Genomic DNA, 26271 nt, shown 5'->3' with positions numbered 1-26271 from the left:
GTTATTTCTAGCGTGGTCCATTCTTGTCAACAATCCTACACAGATGCTAAACAATATTTTCCTCATTTAGTATACTTCATCTAATCATTAAAATGCTATTTAAAGTAATAATTACATTTGTCATTGGGTAAACTTTATCCCTTGTGAATGTCACTCAATCGTTTATCTAGGACGATGACAAATGATCGACATCGCAAGTTGTGGGATTCTAGATGAGGATGAGATATTCCCAAATCATTGACTTTTTATGCAACTCCAATTTCATGAGGTGAACAACAAAGCTCCAGGGTCCTACAAAATTAAAGACAAAGTAAATAGTCAAACATATTTTTGCATAGGTAAAAGAAACAACATATGGTCAACAGGTCAAGTATATATTAGGTTTGCCAGGGGATCGAGAAACAACACAAAAGCTTAGACCCATTTCTCCTAATTGAAATTTAGGCCATGCTATTTAGGTTGAGAAACAATAGCTTGCTTTCATGGGCTCTATAGCCATTGAAATTAAACCCAAACTTGGTTGGGTTGATGGTTTCCCTCAATTTTGACACAAATTTGATGGAGAAACTGTTTTGATCAGATTTAGAAAAAATCAAATCAAAACTAGAACCTAAGATGCAAGGAGGTAGGGAACTGAAAATACCCATATGAACCTTCCTATACCCGCTCTAACATAATAACTAAATAATTTAAAATTATAATAATAGTTAAATAAGTAATGTTTAAAATATGTTTTAAATTTTTAATCCTTACGTTTCTTATGATTTTTTTTTGTTACAAGAGGAAAATTAAAGTAACATATACAATTACTAACCACTAGACCAGCTCAAGTCACGTTTCTTATGATTTAATATTGCATGTTAATATCTATTTTTATAAAGGCTTAATTGCACTTTTGGTCCCTGATGTTTGACCTTTGTGCAATTTTAATCCCCTTTGTTCTAATTGCGCAATTTTAGTCCCCTTTGTTCTAAGTTAGTGGCAATTGGGTCCCGTCGTTAGTCTTCCATCTAATTACTAACGGTGGTTTCTATTTACACCTTTTATTTTCTATCTGCACCACCTACCCTATATTAAAATAACAAATACATAATTTATAAATTTTATTTAACCTAATACATGATAATCACAAGTACAGATTAAAATAAAATCCCCAAACCTAATATTCATCATCTTCAACCTCCATATCTCACCACTATCTTCAGCCTCCGACTCCCACACCACCACATGTCCCGACACTGTGCTATTCTCTTCACCCTGTCCTCAACCTTAGCAGTCGCTACTTCCTTCTCTCTTCTTCTCAACGCAACTGCCACTTTCCACCCACCACACTCCTCTTCTCTCCTCTCAAGCCGCCACCTCCCCCTCTCTCTGCTCGTTGCTGTTACCTCCTCCTCTTTATCCTCGCGCGGCCACCACCTCCTCTCGTGCTCGCCCGCGACCGCCACCTCCTCCTCTGCTCGCGTGCAGCCACCAGATGGAACTGGCCATGACCCAAACGCCCAGTTCTGCTTCTGATCTGACGGAGTAAATGCCTACAACCTTAGCTGACCACGACGGGGAGCCGTCCAAAGGAGTTTCCCCTCAGATCTACGCCCACTGCCCCTGCGACCATCTCCCATTCCCGATCTGTTCATCGCCACCGCGCTGCTTTGCGGCTGCGCCGCCACCACCATCTCGTTCCTCTGACTTCCGAGCACCACCGCCATTCTCTTTCCCAGCACCAAGGCAGGTCTCGATTTGATTCTCAAGCATCTGTCCCTGGTTTCTTTTTTCCTCTCTTTATTATTCTCACTCTCATAAAGATCAAACTCACAAAAAGTTTGGGTTTTTGTTTGAAATGTGTTTACTTTTCTTGAATTTGATCATGTCTGTTGTAGGGTAGTTCATGAGTCAAATGATGAGTTTCTGGCCTTTGACTTCTTCTGTTGCAGGGTAGTTCATGTGTCAAATTTGACGGAAAATTACACTTAAAACAGGTGTTTGAATTCAAGGTTCCAGGTTTGGGTTTGTAGGGGTTGTTGATGATGATGGATGAAGACATGAATTGATGTAGATGATGATGTTGGGAGATGATGATGAATTGTTCAATGGGTGAGAACACCGGGTGTTTTATGGATCAAGATGTTGGGAGATGATGATGAATTGTTCAAGACGATGAATTAATCAAGATGTTGGGAGATGATGATGAATTGATAAATATGATGAATTGTTTAATGGATGAAAATTACACTTAAAACGCGTGTTTTAATTACTGAATTTTTTTTATTTAATTTGTTTTACTTTTTATTTTCATTTATTTATTTATTTGATGAGGAATCTAAATAAGAATATTCCGTTTGAAATTGAACGGAAGCTAACGCAAACCTGATTTTCACAAATTGAAACAAAGGGGACTAAAATTGCGCAATTAGAACAAAGGGGATTAAAATTACACAAAGGTCAAACATCAGGGACCAAAAGTGCAATTAAGCCTTTTATAAATTATTTGAATTAAAATGTGTTTGCTATTGTTTTCCAATGAAGAAAAAAAAGTGTTTGCTATAATTTATTTAAATATATATATATAAGGGAATCTCATACTTGACAGTTAGGTAATATATTTTTATCTTCGACTTCCTCAAACTCATCTACGAACTCACAAATCTCTTGACAGGGCGGAGTGGTGAGAGTCAATTAAACCATCTCGTCTCATCATATTGATATGCTACATGGGTCAATTCTTATAATCAAATGAGAATGTAATTTGCCTTGAGGGTGGAGTTTAATTATTTTGAAAATTTTCATCCCATTGCAAAGTAAACTTATCGAAAAATGATTATTTTTAAATTCCAAGAGAGTGCACTCATCTAAGAATATATGCACAGTTTTCAACCGCGGTTAAATGCCGAGACCAATAAACTAGTTTAGCACGAGGTTCAAACCCAGCTAATAAAACTTCATTCGAATCTTTTTTGTGGCAATTTTTCTACTAAAATTTCTTGTGAATTTTTCTTCAAGAAAAATTGAAAGTAAATTCACATGAAAAGTTTTGAAGCAAAATCCACATGAAAGTGGTGTACCTCATATGACCCTTCCCCTCATCGAGTCCAAATATCGGGACCCGTAAACATACCCGAACCATTAGAACATAAGTTAAAATTTAACCAGTACAAAAGGAAAAAAACAAAAAAAAAAAAGAGAGAGAATTTCAGCATTTTGTTTCATTAAAAAAGAAGTTACGCAAAAGGGACGTTTTATGACTTTGAATATTCTTATCCCATTTTATACTATTGAAAAGGAATCTGAGGTGCCCTTCTATGGCTATGAAAACGATTAAGGAAGCCCATTTACATGCAGAAAGAAAGATGCAACAAAATGAGCCTTCATTCTCATTTATATAAAGAGCTAATGCAGAAGAAAACTATACAACCATATTGATATTGCAAACCTCTCATGCTCACAAACTCCTTATTCTTTTAGCCTTTCTTGCAAGTTTCAAATCACAAACACTACCATAATAGCCTTTGATCTTCTCTTCAACTTTCCAACATGAACAACCTTGGAGATGAAACAGAGTTTTGTCAGAGGAAGAGGAAATCTCCAAGCTCTGAAGGTTCCACTTCAAGGAGAAGATTCAGCAGCAACAACAACAATGAAAAAGATGGAGTCTCCACCACATTGAAGCTTTACGACGACCCTTGGAAGATCAAGAAGACGTTGATGGCGAGTGATTTAGGAATCTTGAGCAGACTCTTGTTGGCTGCAGATTTAGTGAAGAAGCAGATTTTGCCTATGTTGGGTGTTCATCAAGCAAGAGCTGCAGAGACTGAACAAGGTTCCCAAGTTAGAGTTTGGGACGTGGACACAGAATCTATGCGCCAATTAGTTCTCAAGCGTTGGTCCTCTTCCAAAAGCTATGTTCTTATTGGAAAGTGGAGCCAAGATTTCGTGAGAAGAAGAGAGTTGAAGAAAGGGGATGAGATTGGATTCTATTGGGACCCTTATAATTGCGCTTTCAATTTTTGTGTTCTTAAACGCGCTAGGTCACTCGGATTAGATCATCTTATGTCACATGACGACACCATTGTCAAGAGAAACTAACTTATTTAACAATGATAATAGGCAGGTCATTGCGAAATCTAACATTTGATCGACATGCAGGGTTGTGACGGTTTTAAACCGCTATACCTCGCATGAAGTTTTGTAAAAAGTGAAAATGCATTTTTACGCTGATCATTGGACCACCAAATACACATATGTCCAAAGTGTGTAAGCAATATCCCATATTCCAGAGTCGGCCCTTCGGAGTCTAAAACATCACTTAAATAGCTAAGTAATATTTATGATAACGAAGATAGATAATAACAATCTCATGTGAAGTTTTCAGGTGATAAAATCCTGATTTACGAGAAACTTTTAGTTTTGATTTATATATCCTTAAATAGCTTAGTAAAACTTCAAGTCGTGGCTAATGGGTTATTATATAAGGTCATGTAAACATATGATAATATTATCACAGTGACTTGTGCTTTAAATTAATTATGATTTTAGTAAAAAGGTTTCTGTACACATGTATATTCTTGTATTCTATGATATTTGCCTATGTTCTTCTTGTCTTCGATCTTCTCCCGTATTAATTTTTTTTATTGGAGGTGAACTGATCAGTTGTTGATGCGTTTGCAAGGAATGAGTTAAGCATGCTCTCACCCCTTCAAATCTACTAAGCTCATTCCTCATTTTATGAGTCATTTATACAACCCATAATACTCTGTATAAGGAACTGTCAGGGCTTTTAGCCTCCCTTTTGTCATAAAAGTATCTATAAAACCCCCTTTCTTCCTCATCCCTTCTTGCAGTACTACAAGTAATGTAGCATGTTGTTGAAGTTGGGGTTGTAAACTAGTGCGAGAGTACGTCAAACAGAAAAACACACAAAACACAAAGGGAAAAAGATAAAAATCAAATGCATAATGCTCAGTGGTGCAGCCAGATCACTCTATAAACAAAAAAAAAATGTCCAGCATACCTTGAAACAGAAATTGCTGCCATAGGACCTTGAAACTGAGTATTTGTTTGGATCTTCCAATTAGAAGATCCAATTTTCATCTTTATTAGTGTGAAGGGAATGAACTAGAGGGGAGAAGAGATTCATAGCATAAAAAGAAGCAACTTGAATTTGTTTCTTCTCTATATATATCTTAATTATCATAGATATTATGAACTGTATACCATACAAATATATTCTTAATATCGAACATTAGGCTAACTGGTTTTATTCTATGCCTGAAAAATCTTAGTTCTTACACTTGAAGCATTAAATTTCTTTGTTAATTGAAGCCTGAAGGTGCTTTTGAATCATTAATTGTGGTCCATTGATGAAAACTGAGTATGTTCCAATGATCATGTTCAGTACCAACTTGTCTTTTCACATAACAATATTCTTCATGCTTCATTCTTCATATTATGATGTGCTAACTATCAACGTGAATTGGCAGTATAAGTCATCAAATTATATTGTGACAAACTAACTAAAATTTATAACCCCAGGTGTTGGATTCCATGTTAGAAATGAATCGATGAAAAAAGCAGTCCACTCCCACTCCATTCCAAAGTGAAAAAAGCAGAATTCACCATTTACATGTGAGTGATGCGAAATCCAATGCGAGTGCTGCCAACGCATTGTTGGGAGGTAATCAGTGTTGGCTCAGATACACTCTCAAGGCCTCACGCGCCGCTCTTTGTTCACCCTTCCTTCGACACATTTCCCTTATTTATTCATGTGTCCAACCATACCAGTACCATTGAGTTTCCAATCATTCAATTTAACTCCATCCTCCTTATATTTATATGCTTTTCCTTTTCTTCACTATTATTAAATAATCACAAAATAATTCACCATTTGCATGTGATGGATCCGGGCAGGGCCGGCCCAAGAACCAAGCCACCCAAGCAAGGGCTTTAGGCCTCCAAAAAAAATTAATTTTTACTAAGTGAAAAAAGCATCCAATTTTTTTTACTAAGTAAAAAAAGGCCCAAATATTTTAATAAAGAGTAAAATACACTCCCCTCCTTTGAGGTTTGCCAAAATGACACTCAGCCCCATTCTTAACCAAAATCTACACTCCACCCCACTCAATCTAACAAGTTAACTACATGTTAAAAGATGCTAACAGAATATTCTCTTTAATTTCAAACTAATAAATTTAAATATTTAAATAATAATAAGATTAAAAAATTCCGTTTATTACTTTTTATTTCAAGAAGTTTAAGATATTTATAATTAAATATTTTCACAATGTTGTATAGGAATATCAATAACATTTAAGTTTACAAATATAAATTTAGACTAAACAAATACTTCTATTTTTCTTTTAACTTATTTTCATGACTAATTGTACTAACAAAATTTCATGATTAATTAGATGATATTTATTCCAATGAAAAGCCCAAAAACAAATTTATGATTGCTCTAGTCACCTTCTCAATTAGTATATTATTAGCTTCATAGATTGGTTGCACTTGCAACATGAAATATTATCTTAGCAAATAAAATGCGAAATGCAACAAATAACAGATGATTATTACGTGAGGTGCTTGGTCTACTAGAATAACTGAATGAGGTATAGTTTCATATCTCAAAAAAATGGATTTAAATTCTTAGTAATCTCAATCACATGATGTTGTATGTCCTCTAATGATAGCTCAAGTGGTAAGAGCTTGGGGATATATGAGTTGGGTATGGGCAGTTGCAATTTATCTTTTCAATGTACCAATATAAAATTAAAATATAATTCATATATCTTGAAATTATATAATTCAAGATGAATTTTATGAAGAAAAAAGTCATATAATATTATAAATTATATTGTGAGAATATTTGTAGCTTTCGTCAACATATAATACAGTAAGTAGTTTCAAATAGATTATTATAAAAATATTAATCGTAAATTTCTTAAACTTTTTAAATAAAAATAATAATAAAAGATTTTTTTTATTATTTGAAAATTTAAATCTATTAGTTTGGAATTAAAGAGAATATTCCGTAAGCATCTTTTAAGATGTAGTTAACTTGGTAGAGCAGGTGGGGTGGAGTGTAGATTTTAATTAAGAATGGGGTTGAGTGTCATATTGGCAAACCTCAAGGGAGGGGAGTGTATTTTACTCTTTAATAAATAAATATTTCTTTAGGTAAAAAGACCTCACTTCAAAATTTGATTTAGGCCTCATTTTGCGTTGGGCAGGCCCTGGCAACGAGGTATACTATGACAAACCAAGAGTCCCTTCAAACTTGATATTTTCTCTTGAAATCTCATTTTAAACCCAAATTTACATAGGTTAGCCTTGGAAAATCCATCATCGGGGCAAGAATTCTCAAATTTTGACATGGAAGCTCACGGGGGCACCTTGGCATAGAGAAACAATTTGGGCAACGAGAAGCCATGGCAAACCAAGAGTTCATTCCAACTTGAGATTTTCCCTTGAAAACTCATTTTTCACCCAAATTCGCATAGCTTACCCTTGGTAAATCCATCATCGGGACAATAATTCTCAAATTTTGACATGAAAGCTCACGAGGGAACCTTGGCATAAATAATCCATTTGGGCAACGAGGCATGCCATGGCAAACCAAGTTTCCCTTCCAACTTGAGACTTTTCACTGAAACTCATTTTCCACCCAAATTCGCATAGGTTAGCCTTGGGAAATCCATCATCGGGGCAAAAATTCTCAAATTTTGACATGGGAGCTCACGGGGGCACCTTGGCATAGAGAAACTATTTGGGAAACGAGGGAAGCCATGATAAACTAAGAGTCCCTTCCAACTTGAGATTTTCCCTTAAAAACTCATTTTCCACCAAAATTCGCATAGGTTAGCCTTGGGAAATCTATCATCGGGGCAATAATTCTCAAATTTTAACATGGGAGCTCACAGGGGCACCTTGGAATAAGGAAAAAATTTGGGCAATGAGGCAAGCCATGACAAACCAAGAGTCCCTTCCAACTTGAGATATTCCCTTGAAAACTCATTTTCCACCCAAATTCGCATAGGTTAGCCTTGAGAAATTCATCATTGGGGCAAGAATTCTCAAATTTTGACATGGGAGCTCACGGGGGCACCTTGGCATAGGGAAACTATTTGGGCAATGAGGCAAGCCATGAAAAACCAAGAGTCCCTTCAAACTTGATATTTTCTCTTGAAAACTCATTTTACACCCAAATTTACATAGGTTAGCCTTGGAAAATCCATCATCGGGGCAAGAATTCTCAAATTTTGACATGGAAGCTCACGGGGGCACCTTGGCATAGAGAAACAATTTGGGCAACGAGAAGCCATGGCAAACCAAGAGTTCATTCCAACTTGAGATTTTCCCTTGAAAACTCATTTTCCACCCAAATTCGCATAACTTACCCTTGGGAAATCCATCATCGGGACAATAATTCTCAAATTTTCACATGAAGCTCACGGGGGAACCTTGGCATAAGGAATCCATTTGGGCAACGAGGCATGCCATGACAAACCAAGTTTCCCTTCCAACTTGAGACTTTTCATTGAAACTCATTTTCCACCCAAATTCGCATAGGTTAGCTTTGGGAAATCCATCATCGGGGCAAAAAATTCACAAATTTTGACATGGGAGCTCACGGGGGCACCTTGGCATAGAGAAACTATTTGGGAAACGAGGGAAGCCATGATAAACCAAGAGTCCCTTCCAACTTGAGATTTTTCCTCGAAAACTCATTTTCCACCAAAATTCGCATTGGTTGGCCTTGGGAAATCTATCATCGGAACAATAATTCTCAAATTTTAATATGGGAGCTCACAGGGGCACCTTGGGATAAGGAAAAAATTTGGGCAATGAGGCAAGCCATGCCAAACCAAGAGTCCCTTCTAACTTGAGATATTCCCTTGAAAACTCATTTTCCACCCAAATTCGCATAGGTTAGCCTTGAGAAATCCATCATTGGGGCAAGAATTCTCAAATTTTGACATGGGAGCTCACGGGGGCACCTTGGCATAGGGAAACTATTTGGGCAACGAGGCATGTCATGGCAAACCAAGAGTCCCTTCCAACTTGAGACTTTTCCTCGAAAACTCGTTTTCCACCCATATTCGCATAGGTTAGCCTTGGGTAATCCATCATCGGGGTAAGAATTATCAAATTTTGACTTGAGAGCTCACGGAGGCACCTTGGAATAAGGAAAAAATTTGAGAAACGAGGCAAGGCATGGCAAACAAAGAGTCTCTTTCAACTTGAAGTTTTCCCTTGAAAACGCATTTTCCACCCAAATTCGCATAGGTTAGCCTCGAGAAATCCATCATCGGAGCAAGAATTCTCAAATTTTGACATGGGAGCTCACGGGGGCACCTTGGCATAGGGAAACTATTTGGGCAACGAGGCAAGCCATGAAAAACGAAGAGTCTCTTCCAACTTGAGAGTTTCCCTTGAAAACTCATTTTTCCACCCAAATTCGCAGAGGTTAGCCTTGAGAAATCCATCATTGGGACAATAATTCTCAAATTTTAACATGGGTGCTCACGGGGGAACCTAGACATAGGGAATCTATTTGGGCAACGAGGCAATCCATGACAAATCAAGATTCCCTTCCAACTTGAGATTTTCCCGTGAAAACTCATTTTCCACACAAATTTGCATTGGTTAGCCTTGAGAAATTCATGATCGGGTCAATAGTTCTCCAATTTTGACATGGCAGCTCACGGGGGAACCTTGGCATAAGGAATCCATTTGGGCAACGAGGCATGCCATGGCAAACCAAGTCTCCCTTCCTACTTGAGACTTTTCCTAGAAACTCATTTTCCACCCAAATTCGTAAAGGTTAGTCTTGTGAAATCCATCATCTGGGCAAGAATTCTAAAATTTTGACATGAGAGCTCACAGGGTCACCTTGGCATAGGGAAACTATTTGGGAAATGAGGCAAGCCGTGGCAACCAAATGTCCCTTCCAACTTGAAATTTTCCCTTGAAAATTCATTTTTCACCCAAATTCGCATAGGTTAGCTTTGAAAAATCCATCATCGGGACAATAATTCTCAAATTTTAACATGGGAGCTCACGGGGGAACGTAGGCATAAGGAATCCATTTGAGCAATGAGGCATGCCATGTAAAACCAATTTCCCATCCAACTTGAGACTTTTTCTTGAAAACTCATTTTCCACCCAAATTCGCATAGGTTAGCCTTGAGAAATCCATCATTGGGGCAAGAATTCTCAAATTTTGACATGATAGTTCACGGGGGAACCTTGGCATAGGGAAACTATTTGGGCAATGAGACATGCCATTGCAAACCAAGAGTCCTTTCCAACTTGAGACTTTTTCTTGAAAACTCGTTTTCCACCCAAATTCGCATAGGTTAGCCTTGGGAAATCCATCATCGGGGAAAGAATTCTCAAATTTTGACTTGGGAGCTCACGGGGTGACGAACGCACTGTCGCGGGTGCGTGTCAAAGTAATCCTGCAATAAAATAAATTAATGCAGTACAAGGTAAAATCACCAAGATCGTTCTCACCAGGACTCAAATGAGTATCAACAGAATTTAGAGGTAAAAGCGATTAAAAGGGGGTTTCGTTGTTTGTTCGCAAAATCGTAATAGAAAAGCAAGAAGAAGAAAGCGTCAATCCTAAGGAAATAACCATTCAAACTGCAGCAGACAATCATTGATCATAATATATTTTAGATATTAATTCATTACTTAATGATTTCTTGGGTTGAATTTCAACTCACAATCGTGAGTTAATAATCCAGATTCTCTACTAGACAATCGTCTAGAATTCGATTGATTCAAGTTAAAAAGTGGCGATCGCCCCTTTAAAGTACAAGAACAACCTTCGGTCACAGAATCCCCAAAACTAACACCAATCGGTATTAGAGGTTAGATTTCTTAAAACAAAGTGTAATTTCAATCGCCTCTCACACAAGGTTTCTCTCTATTGAATAAGCGTTTGAAACAGAACATCAACGCACAAGGTTTAACCAATCGGCCAATACTTGTAGAAAATATTCAGATCATTGAGAGAAGATAACTAAACCAAATTCAAAAGCAAGAAATAATACTTATTAAGAAAAGGATCTCAAGTCTGCATACATGAAGGTTACACCTTAAGATCAACTATGAAGTTTAGCAAAACATAGGGAAATAAAGAAGATATGTCGAGAGGAGAAGAGAATCCCGGCACAAGTGTTCAGATCTCCTATTTATACAAGTGAAAACCAAGTTTCCTAGGTCAAAAGTGATTCCTAGGTCTTCACAACTTCTGGCCCAATAGGGAGTGATTCTTCCGGAACTTCTGGCGTCTGTTTGGCCCATAAGTTGGCCAAATTCTGGATAAACACCAACATGAGAGTTGTAGCCTGTTAAGTCAGCTTTGTGGGCTCTCAAAGTTTTCTCCATTCGGAGTTCTGTAGCCCAAGTTATGCTAACTTTAGTCCAGACTGCTCCAGACTTACAGTTTTAGCGACAGCAGCTTTCAACGGTAATTATGACCATGTTTGAGTCGGATCTGGGTCTTTGGCTGAACATGAAAGTTGTAGAGCTTCGAGTCAGCTTTCCAACGCCATATCATAAACTCCATTTGGATCTCGGTAGCTCTAGATATTCCTGTTCTATGAAAACGAGTTCAAAATAGCTAAAATGAAAACATTAGACCCTTTTGCAATATAAACCAAAATAAGTGTGATCATGGAGAACTAGGCTAAAATATCAGAATAATGCATAAGATTACTCTATGAAGCTCAGAATATCATAAATACAATGCATCAAATATGGCTTGATCAAATTCCCCCACACTTATCCTTTTGCACTCCTGGGCAAAACATAACTTGAAAAAGTAGGAAATTCACTTGTGACATTTATTCAAATAAAGAAAACTATAGAACACACTTACCTTTAAGAAATAGAAATATGAGTCATGAGAAAGAGATCGATCACCTTAAAAATTTTGAGAGACAAGTCAATCAAAAGTTTCATTGCTTACATTCCAAACCGCCATGAGTTACAAATTGAATCCAAGTGATACTCTCATCATTCAAGTGTTTGGGTTTGTGTTTAGCAACTCATCATCTCATGAATACCTGCATCTATCATAGGCTTGACAAGATTCTCACATAATGAGATTGAACAAAAGAACACAAAGATCAAAAGGACTTTCCAAGGTTGTAATGGGGCTAAGGTAAAGGAAAGATATATGAAAGATAAACATGGCTAAAACCTTAAGAAAAATAAGAGCAATGGGGGATAATTTATATTCTGAGCACATTACGCAAGCCCAAGATTAATACTCTCCCCTCTGACTTTTGTCACAACCTTCGACTTGTTTTTTCCACCTGTGAACATTTTTGGGCACCTTCTTCAGATTTCTTTCTTTTGTATGTTTTTTTTTCTTTTCATTTTCATTTTTTTTTCAACACGCAAGAGAGTAATAATAACAAGGAAGAAGGTACCATTTTTCACCGCTTCACAACATAGACCGTGCATTAAAGTTTCTCACCCCCACACTTGTTCATGAATCATTCCCAAAACAATTCCAAAGCTCTTAAATTCCATAAGGTAGGGTGTCACTATGGTTTTTCGTTTTAGGCTTGTAATGAGCTAACGCAAAGAATAGGAAATTAGGCTCAAGGGGCTAAACAAAGGTCAATTTGTGCAAGGTCGGCTTTTTAGGCTAGTAGCTCATAGAACAAAACTGCCTTTATCACTTCCATGCATACATTTGAACAATAGAATTCAAAAAGAATTCAACAAGAATCAGGTCAAGTTCTGCAGTGCATGTAATAATGAGGAAATCACACAAGAAAGAAGAGAAATGACAAAGATTAATCCATTCTATTATTTGGCCCAAAACCTCACAAGGTAAATCTCACATGGTAGCACATTTCACATTGAATCCAATAAACAATCACAGTGATTCAAAGTGTAAGCAACTTAGTTTCAAAAATATGAATTTTGTAGCACAAAGGTGATCAATTACTCAAAAACACAATATCTCAAAAACTCATTAGAAAAGTGTGCACTATTTTATTACCTAAAAGCAAGAAAACAAAGCAAAAACTTTTTTTTTATAATGAAAAACATAATTGAAAACAAAAAAACAAATTAAAAACTACTACTATTAAGGTTTCCCACCCCCACACTGTAATCACACATTGTCCTCAATGTGAGGCACAAATCAGCAAATAAATTAGACAAGTGTAATAAAAGAGAAGGGATAGGAAAAACCAGGTATCAAGGAAGGACCAAGGGAGGCATGAAGCCTTGGAGTTTCCTGAAATCTCTATCACCTGGGTCTGGTGGAGGCCTTGCATTAAGAGGAAGCTCATAATCTTGAGGCACAGCCGCAATGCTCCACAAGTCAGGTGGCTTTGTTTCAACCGCTTTGCCATAAAGTTCAGTGCCCCCAATCTGGTTGTTTGCACCTTTAGCATGTCTCATGACAAGGGACAATTTGGGTGGTATTCTCTTTGTAGCTTGGGTCCTACCTGAAATCAGTGCAAAGGGCCAAGTAGTGTAATAGAAAACAAACTCTAAGTCAGGAGGCTTGGGTGGATTTTGTATGAAAGGGTCCACCATTATGGTTTTATCCATTCCATTCTCTCGAAATAACATTCCTTTTTCAAAAAGCACTAAATCAATGGGAATATGCTCTTTTGAAAAAATTTCTATTGGTAGGCCACAGCCAGCAGCCACTTTATCAACTTCAATTCCTGCAAGACTCTTAAAATCAAGTGATGAATTGTTAGAATTACCAATCAAAACAGCATCTATCTCATTGCAAATATAACAATCACCATGATTACAAATATGAATATTAATTTCCTCCATTATGCATATGTCAGGAAGGTCAGGAAAGCCTTCTAGAGTCCAGCCAATGCCCTCTTTATGTTTCTTCAACACTTCCTGCAAACTTGCGTCATGATCTTGGGGCAGATTGTTTGCTACTATAACCGGAAGCTTTTCACTGTCTGCCAAGTACACATATTTCAAATTTTCAGGAAGAGGCTTCAGCTCCAAGTCAGGAGGTTGCTCCACAGAAGGAAGCAATTTCGTCGTAGGTGCCACTTCTAGAGAATGAATTACTTCGGTACCTGCATAATCTGCAAGCTTACTGTCCACATGTTCATCAAACATGGCAAAAGCATCAGCAAGGTTAAGAGAATCAGAAGTAAGAAATTCATGAGAAAACTCATTAACCAAATCAGACATCAAACCAATGTGAAAAACAGAATGTTGTTCCATTGGGTACTTCATTGCTTCAAATATATTAAACCTTACTGAGCAGTCACCAAATTCCATAGATAATGTGCCAGCATACACATCTATCTTTGTTCTTGCAGTTTTGAGGAAAGGTCTTCCTAAAATTAAAGGACCCGCATTGTTTGGAGACTCTTCTGCCATATCAAGAATGTAGAAATCAGCAGGAAATATCAAGGTGTTCACTTTCACGAGCACATCTTCTATCAAACCCTTGGGATATGCACTGCTTCTGTTTGCCAGTTGAATCACAACTCTTGTAGGCTTAAGAGGACCAAGACCAAGTGATTTAAATATAGACAGAGGCATAACATTTATGGAAGCTCCTAAGTCTATCATGGCATCATCAAATTCAAATTTTCCTATTGTGCAAGGGATAGAGAATGTACCTGGATCCTTACATTTAGGAGGCAAGGCTTGATGTTGGGGGATGAGGGCAGAAACATTCTGACAATTTTTGTCAGTTTCTTTCAATCTGCGCTTGTGAGTGCACAAGTCCTTCAGAAACTTTGCATATTTTGGAATTTGCTTGATCACCTCCAAAAGTGGAATGTTGATCTCTACTTTTCTGAATATTTCCATTATCTCATTCTTTTCCTTTTCCAGCATGTTCATCTTTTTCTGCTTCGCAACTCTTTGAGGAAAAGGGGGAGGGACAACAAATCTAGCTTCAGGATTAGGATCAGGAAGTGCATCACTTGTAGAATCAACTCTAGGTACAGTAACATCAGGGGTTGTTGAATCATCTTCATCGGAATCATCTTCAACGACAACATCATTACCTGCAGGAAAGTTAGTTGTTTTTCCAGAACGTAAAGTGATAGCACTTACATTGCTTGTATTTGCACTATTAGGGTTGATTTCTGGTTGTGCAGGAAGCTTTCCAGAACCTTGTGCTTGTAACTGATTGACTGTAGATGCAAGTTGGCCAAGCATTTTCTCCATGTTCTGAATGGAAGTAGCATTTTGTCGGACAAGGTCCTCAAGTGAAGACTTAGCTGGAGGTTGCACTGCTTGCTGAAACTGTTGTTGTTGAGGCCTGTTTTGCTGCTGCTGGTATGGAGGTTGGAATGATTGCTGCTGTTGATTACCATATCTGAGATTTGGATGATCCTTCCAGCCAGGATTGTAAGTGTTAGAGAAAGGATCATATTTTTGTTGTCTGTATTGTTGTCCTCCAGTGAAAACTCCATTGACCACAGCTTGTTGTTCGTCCTCTCGAAGGGTAGGACATGCATCAGTGGGATGCTCAGGTGAAGTGCAGATACCGCAGACGACAGCAGTGCGCTGAGGCGTGGGAACAGGTGCACATTGGTTCTGATCCAAGGCAATATGTCTAATCATAGATTGCAAATCATCCAATTTGTTTGTAATGAGGCTATCTGTTGTACCAGCAATGCGAATCTCGTTCACAGCCTTGGTTTGCGAAATTACACGAGTGCCAAATTGTTGAGAGTTGGCTGCCACTGTCTCAATCAAATTCCTCGCAGCAGCGGGTGTTTTGTTAAATAATGCTCCTCCAGAGGCTGAATCAATCATGTTCCGATCCATAGGTAGCAGTCCTTCATAGAAGTATTGGATAAGAAGTTGATCGCTAATTTGATGATGGGGGCAACTGCCACAAAGCTTCTTGAACCGCTCCCAATACTCATAGAGTGTCTCTCCTGTAATCTGTCGGATGCCACATATGTCCTTCCTTATAGATGCAGTTCGAGATGCAGGGAAGAATTTTTCCAAGAAAGCCCTCTTCAGATCATTCCAGCATGTGACAGATGTTGGTGATAGAGAGTATAGCCAATCCTTAGCAGCACTCTGCAAAGAGAAAGAAAAAGCTCGGAGTTTGATCGCCTCCTCTGTAACTCCTTGGGGTTTCATGTTCGTGCATACGATATGAAACTCCAGCAAGTGCTTGTGCGGATCCTCACCTGCTAAACCATGAAACTTGGGCAAAAGATTTATTAGTCCAGGCTTAAGTTCAAAAGCAATAGTTTCTAAAGTAGGGAATTGGAGGCATAAAGCTTGGTAATTAACATCAGGAGATGAAAGCTCCTTCAGTGTCCTTTCTTGATCTGCCATAGTGGTCTCGTTCCTATCAGCAAAAATATCAAGAGAAGGACTATCAGAATTATTCAAACAAGTAGGTAAACTGTTACTCCTTCTCAAACGATGAAATGTTCTATCAATTTCAGGATCAAAAGGAAATAGAGTACCTTGCTTCAAACGTGTCATACAAGAAAAAGGAAACACAAAAGGATAATGAAACCAAATAAAAAGATAACTATTTTTTTTATATTTTTTTAATTTAAAAGGATGCTAAAACGAACAGATGATATGATAAGATTAAATATATAGAGATAATATATGTATTGGGAGTAAAACAAGATGCAAAAATAAACAAGATACTAAACAATATATTTTTTTTTATAACGAACTAAACTAAAGAAGATAGTTATTTTTTTATTTTTTTTTAGGAAAGATAATGAACTATAATAATAAATATGCTTCGGAAAGTTGGAAACAAAATATGGAGATAGTGATATGATACGGAGAAGATATGGAATTAGAATAAGATATAGAATTAGAAAAAAAAAAAAAAAACGAGAAGAAAGAAAGAAAATTCTCTAAAACTGTGTATAATCACCGTAGTCCCCGGCAATGGCGCCAATTTGACGAACGCACTGTCGCGGGTGCGTGTCAAAGTAATCCTGCAATAAAATAAATTAATGCAGTACAAGGTAAAATCACCAGGATCGTTCTCACCAGGACTCAAATGAGTATCAACAGAATTTAGAGGTAAAAGCGATTAAAAGGGGGGTTTGGTTGTTTGTTCGCAAAATAGTAATAGGAAAGCAAGAAGAAGAAAGCATCAATCCTAAGGAAATAACCATTCAAACTGCAGCAGACAATCATTGATCATAATATATTTTAGATATTAATTCATTACTTAATGATTTCTTGGGTTGAATTTCAACTCACAATCGTGAGTTAATAATCCAGATTCTCTACTAGACAATCGTCTAGAATTCGATTGATTCAAGTTAAAAAGTGGCGATCGCCCCTTTAAAGTACAAGAACAACCTTCGGTCACAGAATCCCCAAAACTAACACCAATCGGTATTAGAGGTTAGATTTCTTAAAACAAAGTGTAATTTCAATCGCCTCTCACACAAGGTTTCTCTCTATTGAATAAGCGTTTGAAACAGAACATCAACGCACAAGGTTTAACCAATCGGCCAATACTTGTAGAAAATATTCAGATCATTGAGAGAAGATAACTAAACCAAATTCAAAAGCAAGAAATAATACTTATTAAGAAAAGGATCTCAAGTCTGCATACATGAAGGTTACACCTTAAGATCAACTATGAAGTTTAGCAAAACATAGGGAAATAAAGAAGATATGTCGAGAGGAGAAGAGAATCCCGGCACAAGTGTTCAGATCTCCTATTTATACAAGTGAAAACCAAGTTTCCTAGGTCAAAAGTGATTCCTAGGTCTTCACAACTTCTGGCCCAATAGGGAGTGATTCTTCCGGAACTTCTGGCGTCTGTTTGGCCCATAAGTTGGCCAAATTCTGGATAAACACCAACATGAGAGTTGTAGCCTGTTAAGTCAGCTTTGTGGGCTCTCAAAGTTTTCTCCATTCGGAGTTCTGTAGCCCAAGTTATGCTAACTTTAGTCCAGACTGCTCCAGACTTACAGTTTTAGCGACAGCAGCTTTCAACGGTAATTATGACCATGTTTGAGTCGGATCTGGGTCTTTGGCTGAACATGAAAGTTGTAGAGCTTCGAGTCAGCTTTCCAACGCCATATCATAAACTCCATTTGGATCTCGGTAGCTCTAGATATTCCTGTTCTATGAAAACGAGTTCAAAATAGCTAAAATGAAAACATTAGACCCTTTTGCAATATAAACCAAAATAAGTGTGATCATGGAGAACTAGGCTAAAATATCAGAATAATGCATAAGATTACTCTATGAAGCTCAGAATATCATAAATACAATGCATCAAATATGGCTTGATCAAATTCCCCCACACTTATCCTTTTGCACTCCTGGGCAAAACATAACTTGAAAAAGTAGGAAATTCACTTGTGACATTTATTCAAATAAAGAAAACTATAGAACACACTTACCTTTAAGAAATAGAAATATGAGTCATGAGAAAGAGATCGATCACCTTAAAAATTTTGAGAGACAAGTCAATCAAAAGTTTCATTGCTTACATTCCAAACCGCCATGAGTTACAAATTGAATCCAAGTGATACTCTCATCATTCAAGTGTTTGGGTTTGTGTTTAGCAACTCATCATCTCATGAATACCTGCATCTATCATAGGCTTGACAAGATTCTCACATAATGAGATTGAACAAAAGAACACAAAGATCAAAAGGACTTTCCAAGGTTGTAATGGGGCTAAGGTAAAGGAAAGATATATGAAAGATAAACATGGCTAAAACCTTAAGAAAAATAAGAGCAATGGGGGATAATTTATATTCTGAGCACATTACGCAAGCCCAAGATTAATACTCTCCCCTCTGACTTTTGTCACAACCTTCGACTTGTTTTTTCCACCTGTGAACATTTTTGGGCACCTTCTTCAGATTTCTTTCTTTTGTATGTTTTTTTTTCTTTTCATTTTCATTTTTTTTTCAACACGCAAGAGAGTAATAATAACAAGGAAGAAGGTACCATTTTTCACCGCTTCACAACATAGACCGTGCATTAAAGTTTCTCACCCCCACACTTGTTCATGAATCATTCCCAAAACAATTCCAAAGCTCTTAAATTCCATAAGGTAGGGTGTCACTATGGTTTTTCGTTTTAGGCTTGTAATGAGCTAACGCAAAGAATAGGAAATTAGGCTCAAGGGGCTAAACAAAGGTCAATTTGTGCAAGGTCGGCTTTTTAGGCTAGTAGCTCATAGAACAAAACTGCCTTTATCACTTCCATGCATACATTTGAACAATAGAATTCAAAAAGAATTCAACAAGAATCAGGTCAAGTTCTGCAGTGCATGTAATAATGAGGAAATCACACAAGAAAGAAGAGAAATGACAAAGATTAATCCATTCTATTATTTGGCCCAAAACCTCACAAGGTAAATCTCACATGGTAGCACATTTCACATTGAATCCAATAAACAATCATAGTGATTCAAAGTGTAAGCAACTTAGTTTCAAAAATATGAATTTTGTAGCACAAAGGTGATCAATTACTCAAAAACACAATATCTCGAAAACTCATTAGAAAAGTGTGCACTATTTTATTACCTAAAAGCAAGAAAACAAAGCAAAAACTTTTTTTTTTATAATGAAAAACATAATTGAAAACAAAAAAACAAATTAAAAACTACTACTATTAAGGTTTCCCACCCCCACACTGTAATCACACATTGTCCTCAATGTGAGGCACAAATCAGCAAATAAATTAGACAAGTGTAATAAAAGAGAAGGGATAGGAAAAACCAGGTATCAAGGAAAGACCAAGGGAGGCATGAAGCCTTGGAGTTTCCTGAAATCTCTATCACCTGGGTCTGGTGGAGGCCTTGCATTAAGAGGAAGCTCATAATCTTGAGGCACAGCCGCAATGCTCCACAAGTCAGGTGGCTTTGGTTCAACCGCTTTGCCATAAAGTTCAGTGCCCCCAATCTGGTTGTTTGCACCTTTAGCATGTCCCTTGAAAACTCATTTTTCACCCAAATTCGCATAGGTTAGCTTTGAAAAATCCATCATCGGGACAATAATTCTCAAATTTTAACATGGGAGCTCACGGGGGAACGTAGGCATAATGAATCCATTTGAGAAATGAGGCATTCCATGTAAAACCAATTTCCCATCCAACTTGAGACTTTTCCTTGAAAACTCATTTTCCACCCAAATTCGCATAGGTTAGCCTTGAGAAATCCATCATTGGGGCAAGAATTCTCAAATTTTGACATGATAGTTCACGGGGGCACCTTGGCATAGGGAAACTATTTGGGCAATGAGGCATGCCATTGCAAACCAAGAGTCATTTCCAACTTGAGACTTTTTCTTGAAAACTCGTTTTCCACCCAAATTCGCATAGGTTAGCCTTGGGAAATCCATCATCGGGGAAAGAATTCTCAAATTTTGACTTGGGAGCGCACGGGGGCACCTTGAAATAAGGAAAAAATTTGGGAAACGAGACAAGCCATGACAAAGATATTGTCCCTTCCAACTTGAGGTTTTCCCTTGAAAACGCATATTCCACCCAAATTCGCATAGGTTAGCCTTGGGAAATCCATAATCGAGGCAAGAATTCTCAAATTTAAATATGAGTGCTCACGGGGGAACCTTGGCATAGGGAAACTATTTGGGCAACGAGGCAAGCCATGACAAATCAAGATTCCCTTCCAACTTGAGATTTTCCCGTGAAAACTCATTTTCCGCACAAATTTGCATTGTTTAGCCTTGGGAAATCCATGATCGGGACAATAATTCTCCAATTTTGACATGGCAGCTCACGGGGGAACCTTGGCATAGGGAAACTATTTGGGCAACGAGGCATGCCATTGCAAACCAAGAGTCGTTTCCAACTTGAGACTTTTCCTTGAAAACTCGTTTTCCACCCAAATTCGCATAGGTTTGCCTTGGGAAATCCATCATCGGGGAAAGAATTCTCAAATTTTGACTTGGGAGCTCACGGGGGCACCTTGGAATAAGGAAACAATTAGGAAAACGAGACAAGCCATGGAAAACATATTGTCCCTTCCAACTTGAGGTTTTCCCTTGAAAACGCATATTCCACCCAAATTCGCATAGGTTAGCCTTGAGAAATCAATCATCGAGGCTAGAATTCTCAAATTTAAACATGGGAGCTCACGGGGGAACCTTGGCATAAGGAATCCATTTAGGAAATGAGGGATGCCATGGCAAACCAAGAGTCCCTTCCAACTTGAGACTTTTCCCTTGAAAACTCATTTTTCACCCAAATGCGCATAGGTTAGCCTTGGGAAATCCATCATCAAGACAATAATTCTCAAATTTTAACATGGGAACTCACAGGGGAACCTAGGCATAAGGAATTCATTTGGGAATGAGGCATGTCATGTCAAACCAAGTTTCCCTTCCAACTTGAGACTTTTCCTTGAAAACTCGTTTTCCACTCAAATTCGCATAGGTTAGCCTTGGGAAATCCATCATCGGGGAAAGAATTCTCAAATTTTGACTTGGGAGCTCATGGGGGAACCTTGGAATAAGGAAAAAATTTGGGAAACGAGGCAAGCCATGGCAAACAAATTGTCTTTTCCAACTTGAGGTTTTCCCTTGAAAACGCATATTCCTCCCAAATTCAAATAGGTTAGCCGTGGGAAATCCATCATCGGGACAATAATTCTCAAATTTTAACATGGGAGCTCATGGGGGCACCTTGGAATAAGGAAAAAATTTGGTAAACGAGGCAAGTCATGGCAAACAAAGAGTCCTTCCAACTTGAGGTTTTTCCTTGAAAACGCATTTTCCACCCAAATTCGCATAAGTTAGCCTTGAGAAATCCATCATCAGGGCAAGAATTCTCAAATTTTGACATGGGAGCTCACGGGGCACCTTGTCATAGGGAAACTATTTGGGCAATGAGGCAAGCCATGACAATCCAAGAGTCCCTTCCAACTAGAGATATTCCCTTGAAAACTCATTTTCCACCCAAATTCGCATAGGTTAGCCTTGAGAAATCAGTCATCGAGGCTAGAATTCTCAAATTTAAACATGGGAGCTCACGGGGGAACCTTGGCATAAGGAATACATTTAGGAAATGAGGGATGCCATGGCAAACCAAGAGTCCCTTCCAACTTGAAACTTTTCCCTTGAAAACTCATTTTTCACCCAAATTCGAATAGGTTAGCCTTGGGAAATCCATCATCGGGACAATAATTCTCAAATTTTAATATGGGAGCTCACGAGGGAATGTAGGCATAAGGAAATCATTTGGGCAATGAGGCATGCCATGTCAAACCAAGTTTCCCTTCCAACTTGAGACTTTTCCTTGAAAACTCTTTTTCCACCCAAATTCGCATAGGTTAGCCTTGAGAAATCTATCATTGGGGCAAGAATTCTCAAATTTTGACATGGGAGCTCACGGGGGCACCTTGGCTTAGGGAAACTATTTGAGCAACGAGGCATGCCATTGCAAACCAAGAGTCCCTTCCAACTTGAAACTTTTCCTGGAAAACTCGTTTTCCACGCAAATTCGCATAGGTTAGCCTTGTGAAATCCATCATCGGGGAAATAATTCTCAAATTTTGACTTGGGAGCTCACGGGGGCACCTTGAAATAAGGAAAAAATTTGGGAAACGAGGCAAGCCATGACAAACAAAGAGTCCCTTCCAACTTGAGGTTTTCCCTTTAAAACGCATTTTTCACCCAAATTCGCATAGGTTAGCCTTGGAAAATCCGTCATCAGGGAAAGAATTCTCAAATTTTAACATGGGAGCTAACGGGGGAAGCTTGGCATAAGGAATCCATTTGGGCAATGAGGCATGCCATGTTAAACCAAGTTTCCCATCCAACTTCAGACTTTTCTTTGAAAACTCATTTTCCACCCAAATTCGCGTAGGTTAGCCTTGAGAAATCCATCATGGGGGCAAGAATTCTCAAATTTTGACATGGGTGCTCACAGAGGCACCTTAGCATAGGGAAACTATTTGTGCAACGACACATGTTATATCAAACCAAGAGTCCCTTCCAACTTGAGACTTTTCCTTGAAAATCGTTTTCCACCCAAATTCGCATAGGTTAGCCTTGGAAAATCTATCATCGGGGCAAGAATTCTACAATTTTGACTTGGGAGCTCACGGGGGCACCTTGGAATAAGGAAAAATTTTGGGAAACAAGGCAAGCCATGACAAACAAAGAGTCCCTTCCAACTTGAGATTTTCCCTTGAAAACTCATTTTCCACTCAAATTTGCATTGGTTAGCCTTGGGAAATACATTATCGGGACAATAATTCTCAAGTTTTGACAAGGGAGCTCACGGGGGAACCTTGGCATAAGGAAAAAATTTGGGAAAGCGAGGCAAGCCATGACAAACAAAGTCCCTTCCAACTTGAGATTTTCCCTAGAAAGCTCATTTTCCACACAAATTTTCATTGGTTAGCTTTGGGAAATCCATCATCGGGACAATAATTCTCAAATTTTGACATGGGAGTTAATGGGGGAACCTTGGCATAAGGAATCCATTTGGGCAACTAGTCATGCAAAGGAAAACCAAGTTTCCCTTCTAACTTGAGACTTTTCCTTGAAACTCATTTTACACCCAAATTCACATAGGTTAGCCTTGTGAAATCCATCATCGGGGCAAGAATTCTCAAAATTTGACATGAGAGCTCACGGGGGCACCTAGGCATAGGGAAACTATTTGGGAAACGAGGCAAGCCATGGCAAACCAAGAGTCTCTTCCAACTTGAGATTTTCCCTTGAAAACTCATTTTTCACCCAAATTCGCATAGGTTAGCCTTGGGAAATCCATCATCGGGACAATAATTCTCAAATTTTAACATGGGTGCTCACGGGGGAACCTAGGCATAAGGAATCCATTTGGGCAATGAGGCATGCCATGTCAAACCAATTTCCCATCCAACTTGAGACTTTTCCTTGAAAACTCATTCTCCACCCAAATTCGTATATGTTAGCCTTGAGAAATCCATCATTGGGGCAAGAATTCTCAAATTTTTTACTTGGGATCTCACGTGGGCACCTTGGAATAATGAAAAAAATTGGGAAACGAGGCAAGCCATAGGAAATAAAAAGAGTCCATTCCAACTTGAGGTTTTCCCTTGAAAACGCATTTTCCACCCAAATTCGAATAGGTTAGCTTTGGGAAATCCATCATCAGGGCAAGAATTCTCAAATTTTAACATGGGAGCTCACTAGGGAACCTTGGCATAAGGAATCCATTTGGGCAATGAGGCATGCCATGTCAAACCAAGTTTCCCTTCCAACTTGAGACTTTTCCTTGAAAACTCATTTTCCACCCAAATTCGCATATGTGTTAGCCTTGGGAAATCCATCATCGGGGCAAGAATTCTCAAATTTTTTACTTGGGAGCTCACGGGGGCACCTTGGAATAAGGAAAAAATTTGGGAAACGAGGCAAGCCATGACAAACAAAGAGTTCATTCCAACTTGAGGTTTTCCCTTGAAAATGCATTTTTCACCCAAATTAGCATAGGTTTGCCTTGAGAAATCAATTATTGGGGCAAGAATTCTCAAATTTTGACATGGGAGCTCACGGGGGAACATTGTCATAGGGAAACTATTTGGGCTGCGAGGCAAGTACGGACAAACCAAGAGTCTCTTCCAACGTGATATTTTCCCTTGAAAACTCATTTTCCACACAAATTTGCATTGGTTAGCATTGGGAAATCCATCATCGGGATAATAATTATCAAATTTTGACATGGGAGCTCACGGGGGAACCTTGACATAAGGAATCCATTTGGGCAACGAGGCATGCCATGACAAGTTTCCCTTCCAACTTTAGACTTTTCCTTGAAACTCATTTTCCACCCAAATTCGCATAGGTTAGCCTTGGGAAATCCATCATCGGGGCATGTATTCTCAAATTTTAACATGAGAGCTCACGCGGGCACCTTGGCATATGGAAACTATTTGGTAAACGAGGCAAGCCATGAAAAATCAAGAGTTCCTTCTAACTTGAGATTATCCCTTGAAAACTCATTTTTCACCCAAATTCGCATAGGCTAGCCTTGGGAAATCCATCATCGGGACAATAATTCTCAAATTTGAACATGGGAGCTCACGGGGGAACCTTGGCATAAGGAATCCATTTGGGCAATGAGGCATGCCATGTCAAACCAAGTTTACATTCCAACTTGAGACTTTTCCTTGAAAACTCATTTTCCACCCAAATTCGCATAGGCTAGCTTTCGGAAATCCATCATCGGGGAAAGAATTCTCAAATTTTAACATGGGAGCTCACGATGGCACCTTTGCATAGGGAAACTATTTGGGCAACGAGGCAAGTCATGACAAACCAAGAGTCATTTCCAACTTGAGATTTTCCCTTAAAAACTCATTTTCCACACAAATTTGCATTGGTTAGCCTGGGAAATCCATCATCGGGACAATAATTCTCAAATTATGACATGGGAGCTCACGGGGGAACCATGGCATAAGGAATCCATTAGGGCAACGAGGCAAGCCAAGGAAAACAAAGTTTCCCTTCCAACTTGAGACTTTTCCTTAAAAACTCATTTTCCACCCAAATTCGCATAGGTTCGCCTTGAGAAATTCATCATCGGGGCAAAAATTCTCAAATTTTAACTTGGGAGCTCACGGGGGCTCCTTGGCATCGGGAAACTATTTGGGCAACGAGGCAAGTCATGACAAACCAAGAGTCCCTTCCAACTTGATATTTTCTCTTGAAAACTCTTTCACACAAATTTGCATTGGTTAGCCTTGGGAAATCTATCATAGGGACAATAATTCTCAAATTTTGACATGGGAGCTTGTTGAGAGATTTTTCTACACTGATACTACTTTCAAAATCCTTAAGATTCAATTGTAGTATAGCATAGGGTTTTTGTCGTATCCGTAGGGAATTGCTAATACAAATGCCGTTCTCTAGTGAAATTACTCAAGCAATGGATTTCCAAAAGGGTTGATGATTTTAGTGATCAAATGCTAATGTAAATTAAATAAAGCGAGAATAAAAGATGATTGATATCAAGAGAGAAAGCTGTTGGAATTGGAGTTCACCGTTTAACTATTAGTGTTCTATGATTCTACATGAATATTCATTCTTATCCATGATTCATCTACACCATTTCTACCCTACTTCATTGATTCTTCACATGAGTGGATATCTATAACTTACTTTCCTAAACATTAATTCCTCACATGCATAGAAAAGCTAAGTTATCTTTAAGCTCAGATGTTTAAGGGACTAACAAACCTAACTCTATTCCTAGCAATTAGATTTATTAGATGGTTAAATCTAGGTCGGACTCTAGACGTTGTAGCTTCCGCTCTTGCGCCGAATCAAG

General features: G+C 38.3%; 1 protein-coding gene and 1 long non-coding RNA gene across 2 annotated transcripts; both read left to right on the top strand.

Annotated features, from left to right (window-relative positions):
- The first annotated feature begins 1158 nt into the window (after nt 1-1158).
- LOC130720237 (uncharacterized) lies at nt 1159-2273 on the top strand. The gene is made up of 2 exons (XR_009012990.1): nt 1159-1732; nt 1935-2273. It is a non-coding gene; the product is annotated as an uncharacterized LOC130720237 (long non-coding RNA).
- A 1103-nt stretch (nt 2274-3376) lies between these two features.
- On the top strand, nt 3377-4541 carry LOC130720579 (B3 domain-containing protein At2g33720-like). Its single transcript, XM_057571231.1, has one exon. It carries the CDS (start codon nt 3532-3534, stop codon nt 4081-4083), a length of 552 nt encoding a protein of 183 aa, XP_057427214.1. The 5' UTR covers nt 3377-3531; the 3' UTR covers nt 4084-4541.
- The last annotated feature ends 21730 nt before the right edge of the window (nt 4542-26271 follow it).

Source organism: Lotus japonicus, chromosome 5, assembly GCF_012489685.1.
Source record: "Lotus japonicus ecotype B-129 chromosome 5, LjGifu_v1.2".
Classification (NCBI taxonomy): domain Eukaryota; kingdom Viridiplantae; phylum Streptophyta; class Magnoliopsida; order Fabales; family Fabaceae; genus Lotus; species Lotus japonicus.
The sequence above is the reverse complement of the archived record's forward strand: the minus strand, read 5'-3'. Positions and strand labels throughout refer to the sequence as shown.